Source organism: Moschus berezovskii, chromosome 6 (genome assembly GCF_049115385.1).
Source record: "Moschus berezovskii isolate FMDL1 chromosome 6, NW_MosBer_1.0, whole genome shotgun sequence".
NCBI classification, from domain to species: Eukaryota; Metazoa; Chordata; class Mammalia; order Artiodactyla; family Moschidae; genus Moschus; species Moschus berezovskii.
The window spans coordinates 61,139,291-61,165,902 of NC_142465.1; the positions used below are offsets into that span (position 1 = coordinate 61,139,291).

At 44.8% G+C, this 26,612-nt stretch overlaps 2 protein-coding genes across 22 annotated transcripts in view; one reads left to right on the top strand and one right to left on the bottom strand.

The window, feature by feature from the left end:
• Positions 1-685: 685 nt before the first annotated feature.
• On the bottom strand, positions 686-10,353 carry INHBC (inhibin subunit beta C). Its single transcript, XM_055394307.2, has 2 exons — positions 10,041-10,353; positions 686-1,431 (listed from the first exon to the last, which is right to left on the bottom strand). The coding sequence occupies exons 1-2, from the start codon at positions 10,351-10,353 to the stop codon at positions 686-688; spliced, it is 1,059 nt and encodes a 352-aa protein (XP_055250282.2).
• Positions 10,354-18,108: 7,755 nt separating this feature from the next.
• The window catches only part of R3HDM2 (R3H domain containing 2), a 160,072-nt gene continuing 151,568 nt past the window's right edge, over positions 18,109-26,612 (top strand). For 15 of the 21 annotated variants that reach the window (XM_055395886.2, XM_055395896.2, XM_055395893.2 and 12 more), the window contains exon 1: positions 18,158-18,294. The gene's annotated coding sequence lies outside the window, so the exon portion shown is untranslated. Of the gene's footprint in view, positions 18,295-18,454; positions 18,478-26,612 lie in introns of those variants that run through there. The other 6 variants (XM_055395885.2, XM_055395899.2, XM_055395892.2 and 3 more) reach the window with 4 other exon arrangements.

Genomic DNA, 26,612 nt, shown 5'->3' on the forward strand with positions numbered 1-26,612 from the left:
TTTCCATTCTTGCTAGTTTGCTAGGCCAGTCAAACTCAGCAGGAAGCCAGAGGCCAAAGGAACTCAGGTGAGTCAGCCCCCAAGGGTACAGAGCCAGATGCAGAGGACAAAGAGTGAGTGAAGGCATTCCAAGCCTTTAGCAACCCACTGGGCAAGTCAGAGGGAAAAGGGCTCAAGACATAGAGAGGATGTAAGGTTTGGTGAATCTAAGGAGGGACTCTCTGGAGATCCAGAAAAGCAGGGAACGGGGCTGGCCAACTCATCCTGCAGTGGGGGATGTGCAGTAGAAAGGGCAGGGAGGCACAGTGGATTGTGGGCGGGACTGCAGTTGGGCTGTGGGTGTCTGTCTGGGACTCAGATGGCACTGCTCACGGTTGGAGATGGATCAGAGTCCCTGGGGTGACAGTTGAGCATGTGGGGCTTGCTGAATGGACTCTGCCCTAGGAAAGGGGCTGGTCATTATGAAGATGGCACCATGGCTCTCCCTAGATCACAGTGACCCTCCCTAGATGAAGGTCTCTTCACATCAAAGTGGGGAAAATTTCCCCAAGTTGCTCAGGAAGAGGGTGTCCATCTTTGGGACAGAGGCAGTAAGAGGGCCACACCCTACTATCAAGGAAGAGCACCTCCATCAGGGTGTGTTCGCCTGTCCCCCCTCCCCACAGCTGCCCGTACCACACACAGACTAACTGCACCCACAGGCCTCTACCACCATGTCAGGTATGTCAGTCTTGACAATGTTGCTGTCTCTGTCATAGTAGAGCAGAGAGAGGGGGCGCCGGACGGTGGGCACACAGCATGAACCCCCTCTGGTGGTGCCTGCAGCTGTGTTGACCTTGAGAAGATTGAGCACCGAAGTGTAAAAGGAGGCAGCGACGCCAGGCATGCCTGCCACGTGCAGGGGGCACTGCCCTGTGCAGAAGTTCATCGCATAGCCCTCAGGCTGGATGATCCAGTCGTGCCATCCAATCTCCCGGAAGTCCACGAAGAACTCTTGTCGACAGCACATCCTGGACCTGCCCTGGCAGTCGATGCCTCGACGACGAACCCGGCGCTTGTCCCCAGCTCTCACCCGAGCTGTCACGAAAGGCCTATGTGCAGCCCCAGCCAGGATGACTGGGCTCCAAGTCACCTGTCCTTCGGGGGCCAGCTCCAGGGCCAGGTGCCCCTGGCTACAGGCAGTCTGAGCTTCAGGCCCCAGGAGAAGCTGGTGCCAACCACTGTCATCTACCTCCAGCAGGTACTGAGTGGCTGAGGTGAGGTTGGTGTCACGTGGGCTGAGCTCAAGGACCCTCACCTTCAGAGTGCAGGTGGTATTGGGAGGGAGCTGCACAAAGAACATGAGGCTGGCCTGCTGGACCTCCAAGCCGCCAGCTGAGCTGTCAGAGGAGAAGTGGAAATCCAGACGAGTCTGGGTGGTGTTGCAGAGGCCTATGGACACAAGAAGCCCCCATCATTGTGGCCTTCTGAGTGTCAGTTCTACCTGCTACCTCCCTGTGCATTCCTTCTCAACCACAGTCCTGGCATTGTTAAGGACCCTTTCCATCTTAAAAATCTCTTCTCACGACTCTCTTAGGATTCTTCCTTAATTTTCGTACTGCCTTTTCTTTCTCTGACCATCCCTCCAGTGCAAGAGTTCTTTGGCCTGTCTTTGACCTTCATTTCCTCTTTTTTTTTTTTAACCCTTATTTCTCCAACCAGGGATTGAGCTTGCCCACCCCCCTGCAGGGGAAGCTCAGAGTCTTAACCACTGGAAGTCCCGTTTCCTTTTACTGTACACTGAGGGGAGGCCTGACCCACAGTTGTGGGCTGCTGCTGCTAAGTCACTTCAGTCGTGTCCGACTCTGTGTGACCCCATAAATTGTAGCCCACCAGGCTCCGCCATCCCTGGGCTTCTCCAGGCAAGAACACGGAATGGGTTGCCATTTCCTTCTCCAATGCAGGAAAGTGAAGTCGCTCAGTCATGTCCGACTCTTCGAGACTTCATGGACTGCAGCCTACCAGGTTCCTCCGTCCATGGGATTTTCCAGGCAAAAGTACTGGAATGGGTTGCCATTGCCTTCTCCAACAGTTGTGGGCAGCCAACACAAATCTTATACTGGTGATTCCCGAATCTGTCAGTCTAGTCCAGACCATTTTGCATCTTGGGAATCACCAAGCTTCAGGCCTAAACTTCTAACTGCTGAATTTTGCCACATTCTGTGGAAATGTAGAAATCATATTTTCCTCCCTATATACCTCTCTTTCTGTTCTTAGAACTGGTGGCACCATTACTTTGCTTATCATCTTTAGAAACCCTAAGATCACCTCCCTTATTCTCCACATCCAGTTCCTCACCAGAGTGGTTCTAATGACTGGCATAGGGCCTTACCTGGCTGTCCAGTGGTTAAGACTCCATGCTTCTAGTGCGAGGGGCGTGGGTTCAATTCCTGGTCAGGGAACTAGGATTCCACATGCTATGTAGCTCGGCCAAAAAAAAAATGGCTCTGCATTTCTTCCTGTACCTATCACTGTTGCCCGATTTCCTCTCTTCATCTCTCATCTGACCTACTGAAACACATTAATTGGATTTCTGTTCCCTTCACTCCTGCTCTTGTCAGGATCACTAACACCTTCCACATTGCTATATCCAGATGGTTTCATCTTTGTGTTTGCCTTACCTGAACTTTAAGCAGGAGTTTGACACAGTTGACCATTCCCTCCTTCTGGAAATATTTCCTTCTCTTGGCTTTCATGACTCTGGCTACTCTATGTTGGTCTCTTTGACTGACAGCTCCTCTTGCTCTGCCTGACCTCTAAACGTTGGAGGTCCTCAGCTCCCTTCTCTTCTCTATCTGTACTCTCTCCCAGAAAGATCCCATCAATTCCCTTGGCTTTCAATTTCATCTATATGCTGATAACTCCCCAGATACTTGTATCTGTGGCCCTGACCTCTTCCTGAGCCTTAGTCTTGTATATCCAGCCACAGATCTGATATTCCATTAGGATAGCCAATGCTATCTCAAACTTTTCAAGTTCAGAGAAGAACTCTAGGTTTATCCTCCCCGACCCCCAACTCAAACCTGTTCCTTCTTCAATCTTCCTTTTCCCTATAAAGGTATTGCTTAAACCAAAGTCTCGCTTGCCCTCATTCCCTTCTTTGAAATTATCTGCAGGCCTGTCAACTACATCTCCAGTTCATAATATAATTTCACTTAACCTCACCTCCTCTACCATACATTAGTTCAACCCACAGTCATCTTTTTCTTGAACTATGGCAATAGCTTGCCAAGTGGTTGGTTCACTCTTGCCCACAAAACCATTCTTCACACATTAGTCAGAGTAAGTTTTTTTTTTTTCTGGCTGTGTTATGTGGCATGTGGGATCTCAGTTCCCTAACCAGGGATCAAACTCACACCTACTGCAGTTGAAGCACAGAGTCTTAACCACTGGACCACCAGGGAAGTCCCAGAGTAAATTTTTTATAGCATAAATCTGATCAACTTAATCCTCTCAGCTTAAAACCCTTCAAAGGCTTCCCATTGCTATTTGAATAAAATCTAAACCCCTTAACAGGGACTTCTCTGGTTAACAGGTGGTCCTGTGGTTAAGAATCCACCTTCCAATACAAAGGACATGAGTTCAATCCCTGATCCTCCGGCAACTAAGATCTCACATGCTGTGGTGCAGCTAAGCCCTAGTGCCACAACTAGAGGAGAAGCCTAGTCACACAAGGAAGAGCCTGCACACTGCAATGAAGACTCAGAACAGCCATAATTAGAATAAATAAAACCCTTAACATTCTTACCTAGAGAAATTCATGGACAGAGGAGCCTGGCGGGCTATAGTCCATGGACACTCAGAGTCAGACACAACTGAAGCAACTTAGCACACACACAGAGCATAGAAAACTTGTATGATTAGGCATTCTGCCACTTAATGACTATATTTGACCTATACTGGATTTTTCTGTTCCTTGAACTCTTACGAAGCATGGAAACCACCCCATGGTTTTACACTGTTGACCATCAGTGAACACCACCTCCCAATATTCACGGTTTTGTGCAATCCTTTCCCATATTAATTCTGGGCTTGGCACGTGACTTGATTTGGTCAATGAGAGGTAGGCAAGCATGCTGCAAGTAGATGCTTAATAAGTACTTAATAAGTACTTTGAGGCTTCCTCCTCTTGGAAGGAAACCTTTATTTTAAATTGCTTTGTTTCATCCGGCCACATGCGGGACCTTAGTTCCCTGACTGGTTATTGAATCTGCACCCCCTGTACTGGAGGTGTGGAGTCTTAACCACTGGACTGCCAGAGGAGTCCAGGAAACCTCTAAATGCTTTAAAGAAACTTGAGCTAGACTACTGAATGATGAGGAGCCATGTGGAGAGAGACTTCGGAAGATCAGAGGCCATCCTAGAGATTTCAGCCCCATCTGAGAATGCAATTGCTTGAATGACCTCACTGATCCCACGTCAAATGAAAGAACTACTCAGAATAAGTCCAGTAAAACTATAAAATCACAGAAAATACTGATTTTTTTTCTCTTTAAACCTCAATGTTTGAGCTGATCTGCTATATTAATGGATAACTAAAACAGAAATAAGTATCTGAAGTGGGGTTCAGTTCAGTTCAGTTCAGTCACTCAGTCGTGTCCAACTCTCCACGACCCCATGAATCACAGCACGCCAGGCCTCCCTGTCCATCACCAACTCCTGGAGTTCACTCAAACTCATGTCCACAGAGTCGGTGATGCCATCCAGCCATCTCATTCTCTGTCGTCCCTTCTCCTCCCGCCCCCAACCTTTCCCAGCATCAGAGTCTTTTCCAGTGAGTCAACTCTTCGCATGAGGTGGCCAAAGTATTGGAGTTTCAGCTTTAGCATCAGTCCTTCCAGTGAACACCCAGGATTGATCTCCTTTAGAATGGACTGGTTGGATCTCCTGGGGGTATACCAATAGCAAAGGCCAAAAAAATGCAATGCAGGCTTAGGGACTGGGTGGCAGACAAGCGATGGAAGGACATCAGGGAGACTGTTAGTGACGGCAGGAAGGACAGTGAAGAAATCGCTGTTGGAAGCTAGAGAAAGGGGAACCTGTGTTATGTATTGGCTATCGTCTCTGGTAACTTGGAAGCTAGAAATGGTATCTAACAAAGTTGTGAATTTAGCTAAAGATATTTTCAGGCAGAATGTTGAAAGTGCCAATTGGCTTATTTTAGCTGCCTATGATAAGGCATCTCAAGAGTGAGATGAACTAAAAAAGGAACTGTTCAATGTTCAAGCAGAATTTAGAGAAAAACTTTCCAATAGGACTTGTTAGATTGAACAATAAAATATTTTTTCATTCCTCAGCTCTGCCTGGCAAAAGGTTCTCAAACTAAGAAATGGTCTCAGGGCAAAAATCACCCCTAGGACACTGCAGGTAAAACACGGCTTCAGAATTATGATCAAAACAGTAAAGGGTAAGCTCTAAGACCTTTTGTTAGGGTCTAACATCTTTGTTAAGATCTGTTTTTTTTTGGTCACACTAGCTCCCCAGCCAGGGATGGAACCAGTGTTCCTGTAGTGGAAGCACGGAGTCTTAATCACTGGGCCACCAGGGAAGTTCAAAGACCTAAAATGTAAGATGTTTTTCTATAGATTCTCTCAACTAGACAGAAGGGCTTCTAAGAATCTTATCCCCCAACACCCTGACTTGTAACCTAAAGACGGGCACCTGTCTTGTTAGAATGGAGAGCCTTTTGTCTGACTGAGTAGACTATAATTTATTATTTAGAAGGCTCACAGAGTGTTAAAGAGAATTTTAATAGTGAAAGCAGCACCAATTTGGACTAAAAGAGATAGAGATGACTCAGAATGAAAAGAAGTCTCCAGGTTTCCAGGCCCCCAACTTTTTTGGGCAGATGCAGGCTGAGAAAACTACTCAGGTGCAAACACAGGCCACTTTTTATTTAAAAGGAAAGACTCTGGGGCTGTCACTTAGGGTTGAGAGAACGGATCTAGAAGCCTAGGAGAACAATGGTGGGCTCTTCTTAAGAGGAGAGGGAAATCGCAGAAAAAAGCCTTAACTAAAGGAATTCCAGACTTAGGGTAGAATTTTCATGAACCAGTGACTGCTCTGCATCTTCCTTCCCTCTCTCCCATTTTGAACAGGTGTATCTATGATGGTTATTCCATTCCTGTCTCAGCATTGTACGTTAGGTATGTGGGAAGCAGGTAACTTGAATTTTTAGGTCAAAGGCAGTGTGGTGCTGGTAAATATTTAACAAGGGGATTCCAGAGTAGGGGGAAAAGGCACTGATTAATAGTGTTAGCCAATTTCTGAGGAATACATTCTGCTACATTGGCCAATTTCAGACTACCAATGTGATACCACTGGATGCACAGTTGGCAGATGTTCACCATCAGGCCTCAAGAGCCAGTCTGAGCCAGCGTCAGGACGCCACTGGAGGTTCTTCCCCTGGTTTCTGCGGGGCCCCAAGCTCTTTCTCTTTGTATCTCCAGAAAGAACAATTCTCAGATCTTCTCTTTCACACAATGGTGGAGATGATAGCTTAAGCTGGAATGAAAACTTGAAACTAAAATATTTAAATGTAAAAGATAGGATCCAGGGATCAGTCATTCTCATCTCCAAAGTTCATTTTGGGTCACACCCCCTCCAGCCTGAATGTTGTATTCATTCATTGATTAGCAAATATGGAAAGATATAGACTTTAAAGTCAGAGAGAACTGTGTTTGAATTCTGCCCTTTGTAAGCTGTATGACCTTGACCATGTAAATTATCTTCTTCGAGTTTCAGTTTCTGCATTCTTAAGATGGGAATGATAAAATGTTAGTCGCTCTTTGCGACCCACGGACTGTAGCTTGCCAGGCTCCTCTGTCCATGGAATTCTCCAGGCTAGAATACTGGAGTGGGTTGCCATTACCTTCTCCAGGGGATCTTCCTGACCCAGAGATTGAACCTGGGTCTCTGGCATTGCAGGCAGATTCTTTACCGTCTGAGTGACCAGGGAATGATAAAGTCCACTTTATGCAAGGATTAACTGAGAGGAGGCAGGTGCAATAAATATCTGGTAATGGTCATTACTGCCACAATGTGCCAGAAACCAGGCTAAGCATCAGGGATACAAAGGTGAAAAAAAACCAACCAGGAGGCACAGTGGTAACGAATCCACCTGCCAGTGCAGGGGACGTGGATTTGACCCGTGATCTGGGAAGATCACATGTGAGGAGCAACTAACCCCATGAGATGCAATTACTGAGCCCACACTTTGGAGCCCATGAGTCACAACTACTGAGCTCACGTGCTGCAACCACTGACACCCTCACGCCTAGAGCCTGTGCTCTGCAACAAGAGAAGCCACAGCAATGAGAAGCCTGTGAACAGCAATGAAGACCCAGTGTAACAAAAATTAAAATAAATATTAAAAAAATAAATTAACAAGGTTTAGTTGCAGATAGGATGGTAACAGCAATAAATAATAATAAAAACATACCAGGATTGTGGTATTCAAAGGACTCATGGTTTCATGGCCATTGTCCACTTTGTATTCATTCGCTCCAAACTACCTTCAACTCCAAATGCAGTCCATTTCTTCAGAGTTTTACTTGTGTTTTTCCATTTAGGATGTTGTTTACCATTTTTTACCCATTGAAGTCAACTTCCTGTACAATCTAGCCTATTTGGAAACTTCTGAAAAACTTTCCTGTCCCATCAGGTCCCAGTGACTGACTTCTGGCCATCAAGTACTTGTGTCCTCATCCAGCATTAATTTCATTCTGCCTTGTATTCTAAGTAATTTATTCCTAGCAGTAACAATTAAACTCTTCATGGGCAGAAGTTGAGTATTCTAAGTTCCCTCCCACCTTCTCCTTTCTAAGTGAAAGAAAGTGAAAGTGTTAGTCGCTCAGTCGTGTCCAACTCTGCAACCCCATGTACTATAGTCTGCCAGGCCCCTCTGTCCGTGGGTTTCTCCGGCAAGAATACTGGAGTGGGTTGCCATCCCCTTCTTCAGGCGATCTTCCCGACCCAGGGATTGAACCTGGGTCTACTGCATTGCAGTCAGAGTCTTTGCTGTTTGAGCCACCAGGAAGACCATTCTTTCTAAGTACATTAATTAGTTCACTTAATTCTCTCAACTATCCTCTCATTATCTCTGTTTTGCAACTGAGAAAACAATCAACAACCCAGGATATATATTAATAGGTAGCTGAGCCAGAATTTGAGCCCAGTTTATCTGGCTCCAGAGTTTGTGTTCTTAATTACGAGCAGACACCATTTTTTGAGATGGAATAGGGTCTCATTCATCACTGGGGACTCTAGACATGGTCAAGCTGACCTACAGAATGGTTTGGTTGTTTGTCAAGCATTTACTCTGTTTGCAAGAGGCAGAGTGGTATAATCGTCAAGGACCACTTACTGGTCATATGACCTTGAGCTAGCTACTCAACCTCTTTGAGCCTCAGTTTCATCACTTTTAAAATACAGACAACAATAGTATTTGCCTACCTGACTTGTGAGGCTCTCAAGGAGTTGGTATCTATAAAAGGCTTAGAACACTGTAAACATTGTATGTGTGCGTGTTCAGTTGCTTCAGTCACGTCCAGCTCTTTGCGACTCTATGGATTGTAGCCTGCCAGGTTTCTCTGTCCATAGGATTCTCCAGGCAAGAATACTGGAGTGGGTTGCTATGTCCTCCTCCAGGGGACCTTCACAACCCAGGGATCAAACTTGAGTCTTGTGTGTCTCCTGCATTGCAGGCAGGTTCTTTACCACTGAGCCATCGGGGAAGCCCAAATATTGTATAAGTGTTAGTTATTTCTACTATATACTAGTCTCTGGTGATAATGTGAGGAATAAATGACAGTTCCTGAACTCAAGGGGTTGAATTCTATGGGAAGACAGACTTCATAGAAAATCTGGAAACAGGCAATTCCACAAGGACGGTCCAGGTTCCGGGTTAGAGTATGGGGGCCACAAGAGAGGGAGCCCCTCGGCCTCAAGTCAGGGTGGGTATTTTCAGGATAGGGGTGCTGGGTCTTGAAGGGAATAGATGCTGACCAAAGGAAAGGGACCGGGATTGGGAAGGGCCTTCTAAACCTAAGACAAAACTTGCAAGAAGCTCAGAGGCAAGAGAGATCATTTGTTTATGTTCTGTTTCTCAGATCCTGTCTCTGAATTCTTTTTTTTTTGGCCTCACCTTGAAGCTTTTGAGATCTTAGTTCCTCAACCAGGGATTGAACCTGGGCCCTCAGCCATGAGGGTGCAGAGTCCTAAACCACTGGCATGCATGCTCAGTCACGTCCCACTTTTTGTGACCCCATGGACTGTAGCCTGCCCTCCAGGCTCTTCCATCCATGAAATTTTCCAGGCAAGAACACTGGAGTGGGTTGCCATTTCCAAAACCACTGGACCACCAAAGAATTCCCCTGTCTCTGAATTCTTGATATTCTCTCCAACTGTTCACTAAATTCTCTACCCCACCCCTGTTCTTTATCTATCCTTTAAATATCTTTCTGAGCCCCCTTTTGGCCTTATTCTGATGTGGGGACCGAAGGTAATCAAGGCAAGAGGACAGGAGTCGGTGGAGTGAAATTGTAATTGGAGTGTTTCACTTTTCTACCTTTTACCCAAATGAGGTATCTGGGGAGGGGGGGGGAGCGGGTACAGAGAGGCTGGATCCTGGGGCCAGAGGAGGGACAGACTGTCCAGTCCCAGACCCTGAGTCCAGGCTCAGGGAGTGTTTGGGCTCACATCACAGACTGTGGAAGTGTGTGGGGCCTGCAGAGAAAGGAACCAGGGGAGATAGGGGTAGGCAGTCTCAAAGAGAAGTGAAAGGTACCCACTTCCTAGGTGCCCATTGGTCAAGTCTAAACTTATAAGGGAGCGCTTGGGTGGGTGGGGGTTGGGAGCCTGGGATTAGGAGACTATAGGCTGTGGGAGGCCAGAGTTGGGATGGTTTTGGGGAGAAAGTCAGAGGTTAGATATTGGGAAGGAAGCTTTTCGTTTCCTGAGGAGATAGAGTTTGGGGGAAAATCTATAGGCCAAGAACCCACCTGTCTCGGCAAAGCTGATGATCTCATACTCCTGTCCCCTATCGGCTTCCGGAAGCGCACCCTGTGGGGGCCCATGGAGGCGCTGCAGGGCAGCCCGCAGAGCAACTCGGGACACAGGCTGGCCCAGCGTGGGGCGCTGGCTGAGGTGCAGCTTGTCCAAGATGCTCTTCTTGGCCAGGTTAAGCAGCAGCTCCCGGTGGCTCTCCAGGTCCAAGGCAGGCTCCCCGCATGCTGCACACTGTCTGTCAGTTCTGGGAGTGGCCACCATGGCTGCAGCCAGGACCAGGAAGGCCAGGAACAAGGAGCAGATCATCGCCAAGGGGCTTCCTTGAGCTATGGACCTGAGATAGAGCTGCAACCCCAGGGTTCAGGGTCTCAACAGCTGTGGTCTCGGCTCCTTCCCTGCTGGCCGCCGGGGGCCCCGGAAGGAGAGTGTGTCCAGCTGGCATGACTCCTGGTTGTAGGGGGTAGAGCTGTCAAACTTCCAACTTGAGAGATGAAGTCAGTTACAGGTAGAACCTGGCAGAAGCCACATAGTCAATGAAAGTACAGAGTGGGGGATGTGAGGCGAGGTTGGTTGGATTGTCCCTCGGCCAACTTTGGGAGAGGGTGGGTTACCCATGTGAGCTGCCAGGCCTGGGGACAAAGGTCAGAGATGAAATTCCTCTTCAGATTGATAGCCTTGCTCGGAAGCCTGGCAGTAGGGGGTGGGAGTTGGGTGTGGAGATCAGAGGTTTAAAGATAGAATGTTAAAACATGACTTTCAAACGTGAGGGGGTCATTGGCAGGACACTGAAGGTCATTGTCATGTAGGTTGTTGAGAGTTCATTTCCCCCTGCCTGGTCCATCTCAAAGCCCTACCGCCCTTTCCTCCCTCCCAGAGGCTCACAGTCCAGACTCCTTTGTAGCCCTGGGTTGGGTTTTGCCCTGTGGGGCTCAAAAATCACATCCAGTCTGAAGGTTAAAAAAGGGGAAGGGAACTGTGCTAGCCAGGTCTTCTGGGTCCTCAGAGGGAGGTCTGAAATGGAGAAAGAGCTTGAGATCTAGATTTCCTCGGACTTGGAGGTTTCTCCTCTTTAGGAAAATACATTCTGAGATTGTAGCAGGTCTCCAAGGACAAGTCTCTGCATCCACAGCAGGGATTTACCTGGCAGGGGTGGTCAGGAGGAGTTAGGAATATAGATTTTTAAGCCAGATGGCCTGGGTTAAAATTCTGTCTCTTCCTTTTATAAGCTGTATGACTGTGGGCAAGCAACTTGATCTTTCTTACTTCAATTTCTTCATCAGAGAAATGGGAAAAATGATTATTCATGATTCTAAAATCCAAAAAACCTTGTAATCCATACTACTTTGGAGGTAGTTCATACGGCAACCAAACCTGACCTGAAGAAAAGTGTGGTTACTCGTGGTCTTTTAAAAACTCATACTAGAGACTATTTATACATTTTTACTCCAGAAATATTATTTGATTATGGGTGATATATATGTACCATTTTACTTTTCTATTTTTTGACCATGTACCCCATGGCTTGTGGGATCTTAGGTCCTGGACTAGGGACTGAACCTGTGCCCTTGGTAGTACAAGTGCAGAGTCCTAATCACTGGACTGCCAAGGATTTCCCCATTTTACCTTTTTGAAATTTCCTAAACTCTGAAACATGCCTGGCCCTATGGATTTTGAATATGGAATTACAGATCTTTAATGATTTTCTGAGAGTTTTGAAATTTAAATAATTTTATAAAGTACTTACACTGGCTGGCACAGAATAAGTGCTTAATTAAAGTTTTCTTTTTTTTGCTTAAAACAACAGAAATTTATTCTTGCACAGGTCTGAAAGACAGAAATCCAAAATCTGTATAGTTGTTGTTTAGTCACTAAGCCATTTCTGACTCTTTGTGAACTTATGTAATGTAGCCTGCCAGGCTCCTCTGTCCGTGGGATTTCCCAGGCAAAAATACTGGAGTGGGTTGCCATTTCCATCTTCATAAAGTTTTTTTTTTGTTGTTGTTGTTGTTAATATTTATTTTATTTATTTGACTGCACCAGGGTGTTTTTGTTTCATTTTTTTGGTCACTTTTCGTGTTGTGTGGGATCATAGTTCCCCCACCAGGGATCGAACATATGCCCCCTGCATTGGAAACACAAAGACTTAGCCCCTGGACCACCAAGGAAGTCTCTTAATTAAAGTTTATTATTATTCTTGCTACATGCTTTTTTTTTTTAATATGACATTTTAACTTTGCATAGGGTAAAGTTTTTTTAAAAATTTTATTTATTTTTGGCTGTGCTGCATTGCTGCGTGGGGGCTTTCTCTAGCTGTGGTGCGTGGGCTTCTCTTGTTGCAGCACACTGGCTCTAGAGCACAGGCTTAGAAATTGTGGCACATGCTGCCATTCATATTCTTAGCACTGCACACAGGAACTATAATACAAGTGGTTAAAACACTTATTGGATGAATAAATGCTAGTGTTCAGTTCAGTTCAGTTCAGTCGCTCAGTCGTGTCCGACTCTCCGCGACCCCATGAATCACAGCACGCCAGGCCTCCCTGTCCATCACCAACTCCCGGAGTACACTCAAACTCATGTCCACAGAGTCGGTGATGGCATCCAGCCATCTCATTCTCCGTCGTCCCCTTCTCCTCCCGCCCCCAACTTTTCCCAGCATCAGAGTCTTTTCCAGTGAGTCAGCTCGTCGCATGAGGTGGCCAAAGTATTGCAGTTTCAGCTTTAGCATCAGTCCCTCCAATGAACACCTAGGATTGATCTCCTTTAGAATGGACTGGTTGGATCTCCTTGCAGTATAAGGGACTCTCAAGAGTCTTCTCCAACACCAATGCTAGTGTACTGGCTGGTTATCAGAAATCACACTCGATTGAATTTTTGTGTCACAGTTTATTAGCTCTTCAACAGGGGCTCATCTTTTCTTCTTCTTCTTTTTTTTTTGCCATAAAGTGTATGGGAATTTAGTTTCCCGCTCAGGAATGGAACCTTCACCCCCTGCATTGAAGCACACAGTTGGAACCACTGGACTGCTGGGGAAGTCCCTCTTCTTCTTTATTCGTACCTGTGATAGAAGTAGATTTATGATTTAATTTCTAGTATAGGTTTATTTATAAAATAAGGGTTTTATTGAATTTTAACAAAAAAATTCACACACAAAAAAATTCACCCTTTAAAGTATATAATTCACCAGTTTTTAGTACATTCACAGAGTTCTGCAAAAATCACCATTATCTAATTTGAGAATCATTTCATCATTCCCCAAAGAAACCCTGTACCTATTAGTAGTCATTTTCTAATAATCTTCCAACCTACAGGAACTGATCTTATATCTAATATTTTAATATTCCTAATTTCATTCTTGGATATAACTTTACCTGGAGGTTGGGAGAAATAGTTACATGGCTATTTGTTTCATGTCTTAATTACATTATGTATTTCCCAGACCCCCTCAGACTCTAAGATGATCTCAACTGCTTCTCTTCTCTCTGACAAACAGGTGGGAAATAAGAGGTTAGCAAAAGCAGGAGAAACAGAGCAGGGTTTCTCCTAGGGGTGGATGCTTCATGTTTCTGCCCTAGCTGTTCTTCAATTACTGCATTTGTCCCTAAAAGACCCTACTGATTCACTCTGCATTATGACACACAGATCCTTTGAAACCTGCCCTTTTCAGTTACATATCTTTTTTTAAATTTTATTTTATTACTAAAGTATAATTGCTTTACAATATTGTGGTAGTTTCTGCTGTACAATAAAGTGAATCAGCTGTATGTATACATACATCCCCTCCTTCTTGAGTCTCTCCCAACCCATCCCACCAATCTAGGGCATTACAGAGCACTGACCTGAGCTCCCTGTGCTATACAGCAGCTTCCCACTGTTTTATATATGGTAGTGTATATATGTCAATGCTATTTTCCCAGTTCACCCTACCTTCCCCTCTCCCCCACCGAGTCCAATTGCACTTCTAAGAGTGTAGTGATTAAGAGCAGTTTATGAAGATAAAATGTCTCAGTTCAAAATCTGGGACTTTGTTGCCCCAGGGTTCCTTATCCTTTTCTTTTTTAACTAGAGTTTTTTTTTCTCTTTATTCATTTTTGGCTGTGCTAGGTTTTCATTGCTTTTGGGAAGGCTTTCTCTAGTTCTGGGGAGCAGGAGTTACTCTTCGTTGCAGTGCATGGGATTCTCACCGCAGTGGCTTTTCTTGCTGTGGAGCACAGGTTCAGTAGCTGTGATACTTCTTTGCTCATGTATCGTGGCACGTGGAATTTTCCAGGACCAGGGATCAAACTGGTGTCTCCTGCACTGGCAGGCAGATTCTTATCCATTATACCACCAGGGAAACCCTTCTCTTATAAAATGAGTACAGGGCAATACCTACTGTTTTGAGGATTAAATTGAAATAACAGATGGAGAATGCTACATACCCTATACTCCATGTACATATATTGTTGTTGTTTAGTTGCCTTAGTCCCTAAGTTGTGTCCAATTCTTTCCAAACCCCATGGATTGTAGCCCGCCAGGCTCCTCTGACTGTGGGATTTCCCAGGCAAGAATACTGGAGTGGATTGCCATTTCATTCTCCAGGGGTTCTTCCCGAACCAGGGATAGAACCTGCACCTTCTGCATATGTCTCCTGCATTGGCAGACAGAGTCTTTACCACCGAACCACCAGGGAAGTCCTATATACATATATACATAACATTAATACTAATATTAATTATTATTTCCTCCTGGCCATCACTGCCTCCTGCCTCCAACTTGAAAACCTGGAAACTGCTGATTTTTGAAGGAACAGAGAATTTCTTATCTTTACAGCCTTGTTGGTTACCCATTGCCTCTCTGATGAACTCCAACTTATATTCTTCAAGCTGAAATTTAGCTGAAATTAGCTGAAATTTCACCTTTAGCATTTCTGTAGCTCATTTGATCTCTCTTACGACGTCTAAGAACTAACAGCTCCTTCTTGAGTTTCCACAGTACATCGAACACATCTCTATTACAGCACCTGTTTGTTGTTGCTCTTTAGTCACTAAGTCATGTCTGACCCTTTGCAACCCTATGGACTGTAGCCCACCAGGCTCCTCTGTCCATGGAATTTCCCAGGCAAGAACAGGCTGCCATGCCCTCCTCTAGGGATCTTCCTGACCCAGGGATCTAACCTGCATCTCCTGCATTGGCAGATGGATTCTTTACTACTGAGTCACCAGAGAAACCCCATATATGTGTGTGTGTGTATATATATATATATACACACACATATATATAATATTGATAAAATATTAGCTGTTTGTCTGTTACATCTCCTGCAATGACAGGTGGGTTCTTTACCACTAGCACCATTGCATAATAAATATTTAATGACTGAATTCTATCCATGTACGACTACAATGCTTTGATGGACTTAGTAAAGAAATGATGCAAATACATGTAATCAGTAACTAAATTGATTCTGCCTAGGATGGACAGTGTGGGAGAAGTTGCAAATTTAAGACGATCTTTTAAAAAAGAATTGTGTGTTAAAGAGTGGTGATGTGAATCAGTGATTTTAAACAGGATGGACTTAAACCTACTTTTAGTTCAGTTCAGTTCAGTCATTCAGTCATGTCTGACTCTTCGACCCCATGCACTGCAGCATGCCAGGCCTCCCTGTCCATCAGCAACTCCCACAGTTTACTCAAACTCATGTCCATTTAGTCGGTGATGCCATCCAACCATCTCATCCTTTGTCGTTCCCTTCTCCTCCTGCCTTCAATCTTTCCCAGCATCAGGGTCTTTACCAATGAGTCAGTTCTTCCCTTCAGGTGGCCAAAATATTGGAGTTTCAGCTTCAGCATCAGTCCTTCCAATGAATATTCAGGACTGATTTCCTTTAGGATGGACTGGCTGGATCTCCTTGTAGTCCAAGGGATTCTCAAGAATCTTCTCCAACACCACAGTTCAAAAGCATCAGTTCTTCGGTGCTCAGCTTTCTTTACAGTCCAACTCTCACATCCATACATGACTACTGGAAAAACCATAGCTTTGACTAGACCTTTCTTGGCAAAGTAATGTCTCTGCTTTTTAAGAGTCTCATGCTCTACTGACTAAGCTAGCCGGGCAGTCTCTGCTTTTTAATATGCTGTCTAGGTTGGTCATAGCTTTCCTTCCAAGGAGCAAGCATCTTTTAATTTTGTGGCTGCAGTCACCATCTGCAGTGATTTTGAAGCCCCCCAAAATAGTCTCTCACTGTTTCCACTGTTTCCCCATCTATTTGCCATGAAGTGATGGGACCAGATGTCATGATCTTAGTTTTCTGAATGCTGAGTTTTAAGCCAGCTTTTTCACTAGCCTCTTTCATTTTCAAGAGGCTCTTTAGTTCTTCACTTTCTGCCATAAGGGTGGTGTCATCTGCATATCTGAGGTAATTGATATTTCTCCCAGCAATCTTGTTTCCAGCTTCTGCTTCATCGAGCCTGGTGTTTCACTTGATGTACTCTGCATATAAGTAAAATAAGCAGGGTGACAATATACAGCCTTGATGTACTCCTTTCCTGATTTGAAACCAGTCTGTTGTTCCATGTACAGTTCTAACTGTTGCTTTCTGACCTGCATACAGATTTCTCAGGAGGCAGGTCAGGTGGTCTGGTATTCCCACCTCTTGAAGAATTTTCCAGAGTTTGCTGTGGTCCACACAGTCAAAGGCTTTGGCATAGTCAATAAAGCAGAAGTAGATGTTTTTCTGGAACTCTCTTGCTTTTTCAATGATCCAATGGATGTAGGCAATTTGATCTCTGGTTCCTTTGCCTTTTCTAAATCCAGCTTGAACATCTAGAAGTTCATGATTCACATACTGGCTTGGGGAATTTTGAGCATTACTAGCATGTGAGATGAGTGCAACTGTGCAGCAGTTTGAGCATTCTTTGTCATTGCCTTTCTTTGGGACTGCAATGAAAACTGACCTTTCCCAGTCCTGTGGCCACTGCTGAGTTTTCCAAATTTGCTGGCATATTGAGTGCAGCACTTTCACAGAAGCATCATCTTTTAGGATTTGAAATAGCTGTATTGGAATTCCATCACCTCCACTAGCTTTGTTTGTAGTGATGCTTCCGAAGGTCCACTTGACCTCACATTCCAGGATATCTGGCTCTAGGTGAGTGATCATACTATCGTGATGATCTGGGTCATGATGATCTTTTTTGTATAGTTCTTCCGTTTATTCTTGCCACCTCTTCTTAATACCTTCTGCTTCTGTTAGGTCCATACCATTTCTGCCCTTTATTGTGCCCATCTTTGCATGAAATGTTCCCTTGGTATCTCTAATTTTCTTGAAGAGATCTCCAGACTTTCCAATTCCATTGTTTTCCTCTATTTCTTTGCCCTGATTGCTGAGGAAGGCTTTCTTATCTCTCCTTGCTGTTCTTTGGAATGGTTGTCTGAGGAGGCCTTACAAACAGCTATGAAAAGAAAAGAAGCTAAAGGCAAAGGAGAAAAGGAAAGATATACCCATTTGAAACCTACTTTATGTAGAGTTAAAGTTTTACATCAAGGGAAAAATGGACATTTACCTACTACATGATCTTTATTCATTTATACTACAAGTATCTACTTCATATATGCTGTTTTGGGAGCAGGAGTTACAGTCCTAGGTGAAAGGCGATTTTGAAAGTACTCTGTAAACTTAAAAATTTCAGTTATTAGTATCATGTTTAAATCAAGGGTGACTCTGACAGGCTTGATCTTTTTCAGGTGAACTAAGGGGAGCAGTGGATCTGGATTGGCGGCTGAAGACATAGGTAACGCAGCGGAAGCGACAGAGTTGAGAGCGTGAGTGAGCGTACGGGGTAGGTGGGTGAACACGCAGAGGGGGTCCGCAGGCGCGGAGAAAGGCACACAGGAAGCACAGAAGTGCCGGGCGCAGGACGCGGTGACGACTACGCCGGACGTGGTGACGTCGGGCGCAGGCCGCAGCGGGGGGCGGACTCTGGGCCTTTCTTCCCCTTCTGATTTCCCCCCTCCCCCCTTTTCTCCCTTTCCGGGTTTGGTTTCCCCCTTTTCTCCCCCTCTCCCCCTTCCTTCCCAAGCCCCTTTCCCCTCCCCCGCCCCAGTCCCCCCTGCTCCCCCGCCCTGGGCGCTGGGGAAACCCCCGCTGAGAAGAGCCCGCCCCCAGAAGCGCGCCGCCGCCGGCCGTCGGGGCCGAGCCGCAGCCGAGCGGCCGTGGGCCCGGGCGGCGGGCGGAGACGCTGGCGCCCTCCCCGCTACGGCCCGCGTGAGGTGAGGCCACCTCCGGGCCGGGGGGGCGGGCGACGCGGGCGGCCCGTGGGGCGGGGGCGTGGCGGGCGGGCGGGCGGAGGCCCCCTGACCTGGGTTCCCCGCCCTGGCTCTGCGCGGACCCGCGGGCGGTGGGTCGACCCGAGCCTCCGGTGAAGGACGGCCCGGAGGCCAGAGACGCCCCGGGTGTGTACCGGGAGCGCAGGCGAGAAGCGAGGGGCGCGGGGCGGGGGGCGGTGGTGGGGGGACTGGGGCCACCTGTGGCCTGTGCGGTGGGACCTGAAAACTTGCGCCCTTGTGCTCCAGGGTGACTAGTCCCATGTGTTTCTTGGACCTCCGTTTTTCTTCGAGCCTTGGAAAAATGGGAGGGAAAGGTGTTGGAGTGTTTCAGATCTTGGTGGTGCCCGAGTTTATTGGAGGGACAGAGGTTTGAGTTGGCACATACAAGATTTTCTGGAGCTTAAAAGTTGGGCCTACACTTCGTTTGCAGTTGCGGCTAACTCTTGAGGCTTTGAAAACTCTTCTCGGTTTTGATTACCTCTGGAGCCCCAAATTGCAACATTTGTGACCATTAGCCTAGTAACTCCACAGAGTGTTTATTCATTCAAAATGAATTGTTCTTGCATAATGATGAAAAATGACCGAATAACAGTCCCAGAGGTTCGTTAAACCAGAGACCGGTGTGGAAAAATTTAAATTCAGCTCTCAGTTGCATGGATGTCTTTTTATGTATTTTTTCCAAGTAGACTTAACTAACATTGAGAAGCTTGAGCCCTGTGTTGTTGGTAGGCAACATGGTGACTGGTGGAGGGAGGTGACAGGTTCCACTTAAGAACTTGCACAAATACCTAGCCTTTTTTTTTTTTTGTATTTTTGGATAGTCAGATTGACATTTGAATCAGCTGTTTGTGCTCCTCTTTCTTCTAAATGCTTCCCCCACCTCGTTTTATTTCTCTTATCTCCCCACCACGAGGAGTCTGGGGCATCAAGACTGAAATGGCTTAAATAGTGGCAGAAAGTGGTAATCAATTCAGTTCACTTTTAGTTGTATTTTTCCTTCCTTTTGCGTTTCTCCACAGGGCTGAGAACGGAGAACCTTTCTTGAGGGTCTGATGAACTCTCAGCAAAAGTTGTATTACTAATTTTCACTGACAGTTAATAATATTTTACAGTGTTATTTTTCATTGTTTAAATTCCAGTTTAGTGTCCACTATATGATTTACACTGTTGATCTTCAGTTTTAAAACAAAATTTTAAAAACTTGCGTATGTAAGAATAGGATGCCTGATTTTTTTAATCGAAAGGAGTCTGAAGAGATGGCTTCCTTCCTGTATCAGAATAAAACCCAGAGACTACAGTCGTCTTTAAAGTCCAAGATCTGTAGTAGCTTTACCTGCTGCCCCCTTCTCGCGCCCAGCAGCAAACGCACTGGTCTCCTCACTGTTCCTTGAGCTCTTCAGGCACATCTGCCTCAGCAGCTGTGCCGGTGAGCCTTCCTGGATCACCTTTTTCTTATAAAGCTGCATAACCCTGTATCCTCACCTCCTTTAGGTTTTTACTCAAAAGTCACTCTAACAGTGACATTTCCTAGACTATCTAAATTGCAAAGCCCTTCCTCCACATACAGTTACATAACTTTCTATCCCATTTTGATTTAATATCCTCCTTACTCATCAACAGATAACATATATGTTTAGTCTAACCCTTTAGAAAATAAGCTTCATGAGGTTTAGATAATCTTTTTCAGTTGCTGTATCCTCAGCTTTTAGCATAACCCTTGACATGCAGCGGATACTCAACAAATTTATTGACTGACTAGGTAAAGAAGTTTTATTCTTGAACTCTCTCATTGTCATAAATGAGAGACATGGATTTCCACTAGGCTTTTATAAGATATTTATTGGAAGAACTTGAGATGTTTTTTTCTGTCAGTTCTTGCCACGTTTCTGTTTTGACAGAAGTCTAGTGCTTTCAGGTCTTTGAGTGAAAGCACTTTGAAAGCAGAGAGGATGGAGCGTGGTGTCTTAGAGGAAGATTATCTCAGATCTCATGTGGTCAGAATTTTTACTGTTTCAGGCTCTTCCTGGAGATTGGTTCACATCCTCGAAGAGACAAATATCACCATCCTTACGTCTTTGGCCTCAGAACTAAGTAGGCTGGTTCCACTTTGAATTTTTCAGTAGACTGAAGATTTTAAAATAGTCTGGGCTGTATGGGTTAGATTCCCGGCCCCCCCCCCCCATTAATGGGGAGACAGTTGAGCTTGAAAGCTTGTAAGAAAACCCTTCTCTAACAATGGTGGAGTGTTTGATTGTGGGGAACGTCTGATCCTTCTTTCCACAAACCCATTTTTGGGGTCATTTTTAGCAGCTAGATTAAGTCTGAGGATAAAGGAGCAGGCCCCCTGAGTTCTGTGGATTTTCCGTCATTTATTTTTTCCCTTCTTATTTCTTGATTGGTGTATTCGTTATCTTCATTGACCTGGCTAAAGTGGCCTGGATGAGATTTCTCTCTGGAGGCAGCCCTGGCTACTGTTTTTCAGCTTAGGAAGGTGAAAGGGGTGAGACACTTTTGACACTGTAAGAATGCTGGTTGCAAAGCTGTTTTTGTTTAAATTTTTATCAGGACATTGAAAGCTTCCAATCCTATGAGAGAATGGTTTGAGTTGGGGGTGGGAGTGTGGGAGAATTGGGGATCCTGTGTATATTGGACTAGATCTGATACTGTTATTATTAACGTAGAGACATATATTCTCATTTTGTGAATACTTTCTGGTATAATTTTGGCACATTGATAAAGGCTTCTACCACATTTGTTCCTTTTAAAATCCCTTCACAAAGTTTCTAGGAAGTCTGTCTCAGTACCTAGAGATACTCAAACATCTTATATTCTCACCTCTTAAGAGATAAATACTGTACTGAGTACTGATGTTTCAGTATAGGTAATGGTTTCTGAATGAGGCATTGCTTGTTCCTGTGCCAGGTCTCTTCATGAACTCGAGGAAAGCTTTTAGGAGAAAGCAAGTTTTGAGGAAGGGATAAAAGTGCTGCGTTTTCATCACAAGGCCCCAGGAAGTACAGAGGAGAGAATTTTGTGAAATTCTGTGTGTATGCACACGGGTGTTGTTTTTCTTTTATTTTTTCCCCTGTGTCTACTAGTGAGATGGGATAAAGGACTCTAAATGTCCCTCTGTGTGAAATGTGCTGCCAACTTACAAGTAGGAAAAATAACTGGACTCGTGGCTTGAATATGTGTGCGTGAATACAGTTGGTGGGTCTAATTTTAGAGACTGTCTTCATACACAGTGGCTTTCGTGTTTTCCTCCTGCTGTATCCTTTCACGCTCTGTGGAAAACATTCCACTTAATCGTCTTTTCTGGTTACCTTTTGTTCTTACTATGGTTGCCACTTTGGTAAAGTAGCACTTGTTCCATCTCTCTGATAAAGTTATTCTGTCTGTTCCTTCTTAAATTTGAGTTTATTTCTGAAAACAGATATAGATAGGAAAGATTTCTTAACGTTGATCTGTTTTAATTCCTTTTTGAGTTCCCTTAGATTTCCTTAGCACGTGTCTGTTTTCTCCAACTCTTTAAAAAATGGGTGTTGAAAGCCCTAATTACGGTAATCTGCAGTGCTTCCATCATTTTTACTTGAGCTGAAAGGAAAGATTCTGGGATGTTTCATAAATCCAGGCACTTTTTGCTTTTATGCAAGATCTCTTGTGAGTTGTTCAATCCAGTTGTTTGATTCTATACTGGGAAAACTTTTCTGCTTTCTAGTTTTTGTTTACTTAATTAATTAGCTAATTTGGCTGCACCGAGTCTTAGATGCATCATGCAGGATTTTTCACTGTGGCGCCCATGCTCCAGTTGCGGTGAGCAGGCTTATTAGTTGCTCCAGCATCTGGTATCTTCGTGCCCCTGATCAGGGATCGAAACCTATATCCCCTGCATTGCTGGGCGGATTCTTAACCATTGGACTATCATAGAAGTCCTGTCAGCTTTCTAGTTTTGACAGTAAGTTTCCTGGAATGTTTTAAAAAAGAACTAATCAAATTGGGTACCCCAGCCTGGAGATAAGAGAGGATAAGGAGAAAAGGTAAAGAAAAACAACAAAAAACACCCCAAAGCTCAGGCAGTCATGTCTCCAGTAGTCAGAACACTTCTGGTAATTTTCAAAAGACATTTTATTCTATTCCTCCTTAATTTGTATACCACAAGGAGAAAAAAATCTTTTCAGTCTCTTTAACTGCTAGGAGATAATTTTTAGACTTTCTGGGTATTTTCTTGGGGGAACAAAATGAAGCCGGTTGTTAAGTGTTCTTGTAAGGTCTCTTCCCTGACTTAGACCAGTGCACTAAAGGTGTTAGTGGTGTTTTGCAGTTTGTGTTTGTTTTTCATTGAAGACTCGGACTCTTTTGCAGGCAAGTAAAATCTGTAGTTTTATACCCGTACGATTACTTTGAGGTCCCAAAATATCTCAGCTTGAGTCCTTATCCTGTAGAGCTAGAAGTGTAAAGATAAATGAGGTCATCATCAGGGTTTAAAATAATCAGTCCAGCGGTTAGGACTCTGTGCTTTCACTGCTGAGGGCCTGCGTTCAATCCCTGGTGGAGGAACTACAATCCTGGTGGAGATCCCACAAGCCTCGTGGCATGGCCAAAAAAATAAAAAAAATAAAGCTCTGTAAGTTAAAAATGAGACAGTTCAATTTCTTTTTTTTTTTAAATTTTTATTGGAGTATAGTTGATTTGCAGTGTTGTGTTTCTGCTATACAGCAGAGTGAATCAGTTATACGTATATCCACTTTTTTAGAATTTTCCCCATACAGCTCATTACAGAGTTACTAATTAATTAAAAATTATTTATTTATTTTTGGCTGTGCTGGGTCTTCATTGCTGTGCAGGCTTTTCTCTGGTTGCAGCGAATGGGGGCTACTCTGTAGTTGTGGTGCTCACACTTCTCATTGCGGTGGCTTCTCTTGTTGCGGAGCAGGGGCTGTAGGGTGGGTGGGCTTCAGTAGTTGCGGCACATGGCTCAATAGATTTTTGTTTTTGAGACTGTGCTCTGGAGGATAGGCTCAATAATTGTGGCACATGGGCTTAGTTCCTCTGTGGCAGGCATGTGGGATCGTCCCTGATCAGGGATCGAACCCGTGTCTCCTGCATTGGCAGGTAGATTTTTTATCACTGAGCCACCAGGGATGCCCTTTAATTTTTATTAGAGTATAGTTGCTTTACCATGTTGTGTTAGTTTCTGCTGTATAGCAAAGTGAATCAGCTATGTATGCATGTGTGCTGAGTCACTTCAGTCGTGTCAGACTTCTTGCGACTCTATGGACTATTATAGCCTGTCAGGTTTCTCTGTCCATGGGATTCTCCAGGTAAGAATACTGGAGTGGGTTGCCATGTCCTCCTCCAGGGGCTCTTCCCAACGCAGGGATCGAAATGGTGTTTCTTGCGTCTCCTGCATTAACAGGAGACTAGTTACCACTATTTACCACTAGTGCCACCTGGGAAGCCTGAATCAGCTATACATGCACATACATCCCCTCTTTTTTGGACTTCCTTCCCAGTTAGGTCACCACAGAGCATTGAGTAGAGTTCCCTGTGCTATATAGTAGTTTCTCATTCCGTTCAGTTGCTCAGTCGTGACCGACTCTTTGCGACCCCATGAGTCACAGCACGCCAGGCCTCCCTGTCCATCACCAACTCCCGGAGTTCACGCAAACTCATGTCCACTGAGTCGGTGATGCCATCCAGCCATCTCATTCTCTGTCGTCCCCTTCTCTTCCTGCCCCCAATCCCTCCCAGCATCAGAGTCTTTTCCAGTGAGTCAACTCGTCGCATGAGGTGGCCAAAGTATTGGAGTTTTAGCTTTAGCATCAGTCCTTCCTGTGAACACCCAGGATTGATTTCCTTTAGAATGGACTGGTTAGTTGTCTATTTTATACATAGTATCAATAGTGTATATATGCTGATCCAAATCTCCCAGTTCATCCCACCCCAAATTTCAGAGTATTGAGTCCCTGTGCTATACAGGTTCTTACTGTTGTGTTGTTGTGTAGTTGCTAAGTCATATCCAACTCTTTGGTGACCCATGGACTGTAGCCTGCCAGGCCTTGGAATTTTCCAGGCAAGAATACTGGAGGAGGTTGATATTTCCTTCTCCAGGGCATCTTTACCACCCAGGGATCTAACCTGTGTCTCCTGCATTAGCAGGCGGATTCTTTTACTAATGAGCCACCTGGGAGGCCCAGATTCTTATTAGCTATCTGTTCTACATATAGTAATGTGGATATATCAGTCCCAGTTTCCCAATTATTCCTCACCCCTTACCCCTTTGGTAACTATAAGTTTGTTTTCTGTGTTCATGACTTTATTTCTGTTTTGTAAATAAGTTCATTTGTGCCATTTAAAAAAAATTCTACATATAAGCAGTATCATATAATATTTGTCTTTCTCTGACTTAGTTCATTCAGTATGATGATCTCTAGGTCCAACCTTGTTGCTGCAAATGCTCCTGTATCGTTCCTTTTTAAGGCTGAATAATATTTCACTATATATATATATGTATCACGTCTTCTTTATTCTTCTGTTTATGAACGTTTAGGTTGCTTCCATGTCCTGGCTATTGTAAATAGTGCTGCACTGAACAATGGGGTGCAGGTATCTTTTTGAATTATGGTGTTCTCCGGGTTTATACCCAGGAGTGGGACCGCTGGATCATGTGGTAGTTCTGTTTTTACTTTTTTAAGGAACCTCCATACTGTTCCCTGGGGCTTCGCTGGAGAAGAATCCGCCTCTGGGGCTCAGTGGTAAAGAATTGGCCTGGCAGTGCAGGAGATGCAGGATTAATCCCTGGGTCAGGAAGATGCCCTGGAGAAGGAAATGGCAACTGACTCTAGTATTCTTGCCTGGGAAATCCCATGGACAGAGGAACCTGGCACGCTACAGTCCATGGAGTTGCAGAGTTGGACATGACATAGAGACTAAACAACAAACAAACAGTACTGTTCTCCATAGTGGCTGTACCAGTTTATATTCCCGCCAACAGTGTGGGAGGGTTTTCTTTTTTCCATATGCTCTCTGCTGCTGCTGCTAAGTCACTTCAGTTGTATCCAATTCTTTGCGACCCCATAGACGGCAGCCACGAGGCTCCTCCGTCCCTGGGATTCTCCAGGTAAGAACACTGGAGTGGGTTGCCATTTCTTTCTCCAATGCATGAAAGTGAAAAGTGAAAGTTTAGGCGCTCAGTCGTGTCCGACTCTTCGAGACCCCATGGACTGCAGCCTACCAGGCTCCTCCGTCCATGGGATTTTTCAGGCATGAGTACTGGAGTGGGTTGCCACTGCCTTCTCCCCATACCCTCTCTAGTATTTATTATTTGTAGATTTTTTGATGATGGCCTTTTGACCAGTGTGAGGTGATACTTCATTGTAGTTTTGATTGCCTTTCTGTAGTAAGGCACATATTGAGGATATTGAATATTTTCATGTGCCTGCTGGCCCTCTGTGTGTCTTATTTGGAGAAATATCTATTTAGATCTTCCACCTCTTTTTGATCGGGTTTTTTTTTTTTTAACTGGGCTTCATGAGCTGCTTATACATATTTGGAGCTTAATCCCTTGTCTGTTGCTTCATTTGCAAATACTTTCTTCCATTCTGAGGGTTGCCATTTTGTTTATGATTTCCTTTGCTGTGCAAAAACTTTAATAAAATAACTTAGTTTATTTCTAATTGGTATTTGTTGATTGTGCATCTGAGGCAGTGGGAAGAGAAAGAGAAAAAACTGACTTGCAGACCGGTCAAGTTCTCGCTTGATCTTTTGGAGGTAATGTTTTTTGATACTGTTTATTTATCTGTTTTTGGCTGTGCTGGGTCTTGTTGCTGTGTGGGCTTTTCTCTCGTTGCAGCCAGTGAGGTCTGCTCTTTGGTGTGCTGCGCACGCAGGCTTCTCATTTCAGTGACTTCTCAGTCTCTAGGGCGTGCGGACTTCAGTGGTTGTGGTTCCTGGGCTTAGTTGCTCCGCAGCATGTGGGATCTTCCTGTACCAGGGATCAAACCATGTCTCCCCTTGGCAGGTGGATTCTAACACTGAGCCACCAGGGGAGCCCTGGAGGTAATTATTTTAAGTTAATTTTCACTGGAGTATGTTTGCTTTTCAATGTTCTGCTTCTGCTGTACGGCGAAGTTATACAAACACAGTTATACAAACACACAGACACACACACACACAAACATATTTATATGTATATCCCACCCTTTTTAGATTTCCTTCCTGTTTAGGTCACCACAGAGCTCTGAATAGAGTTCCCTGTGCTA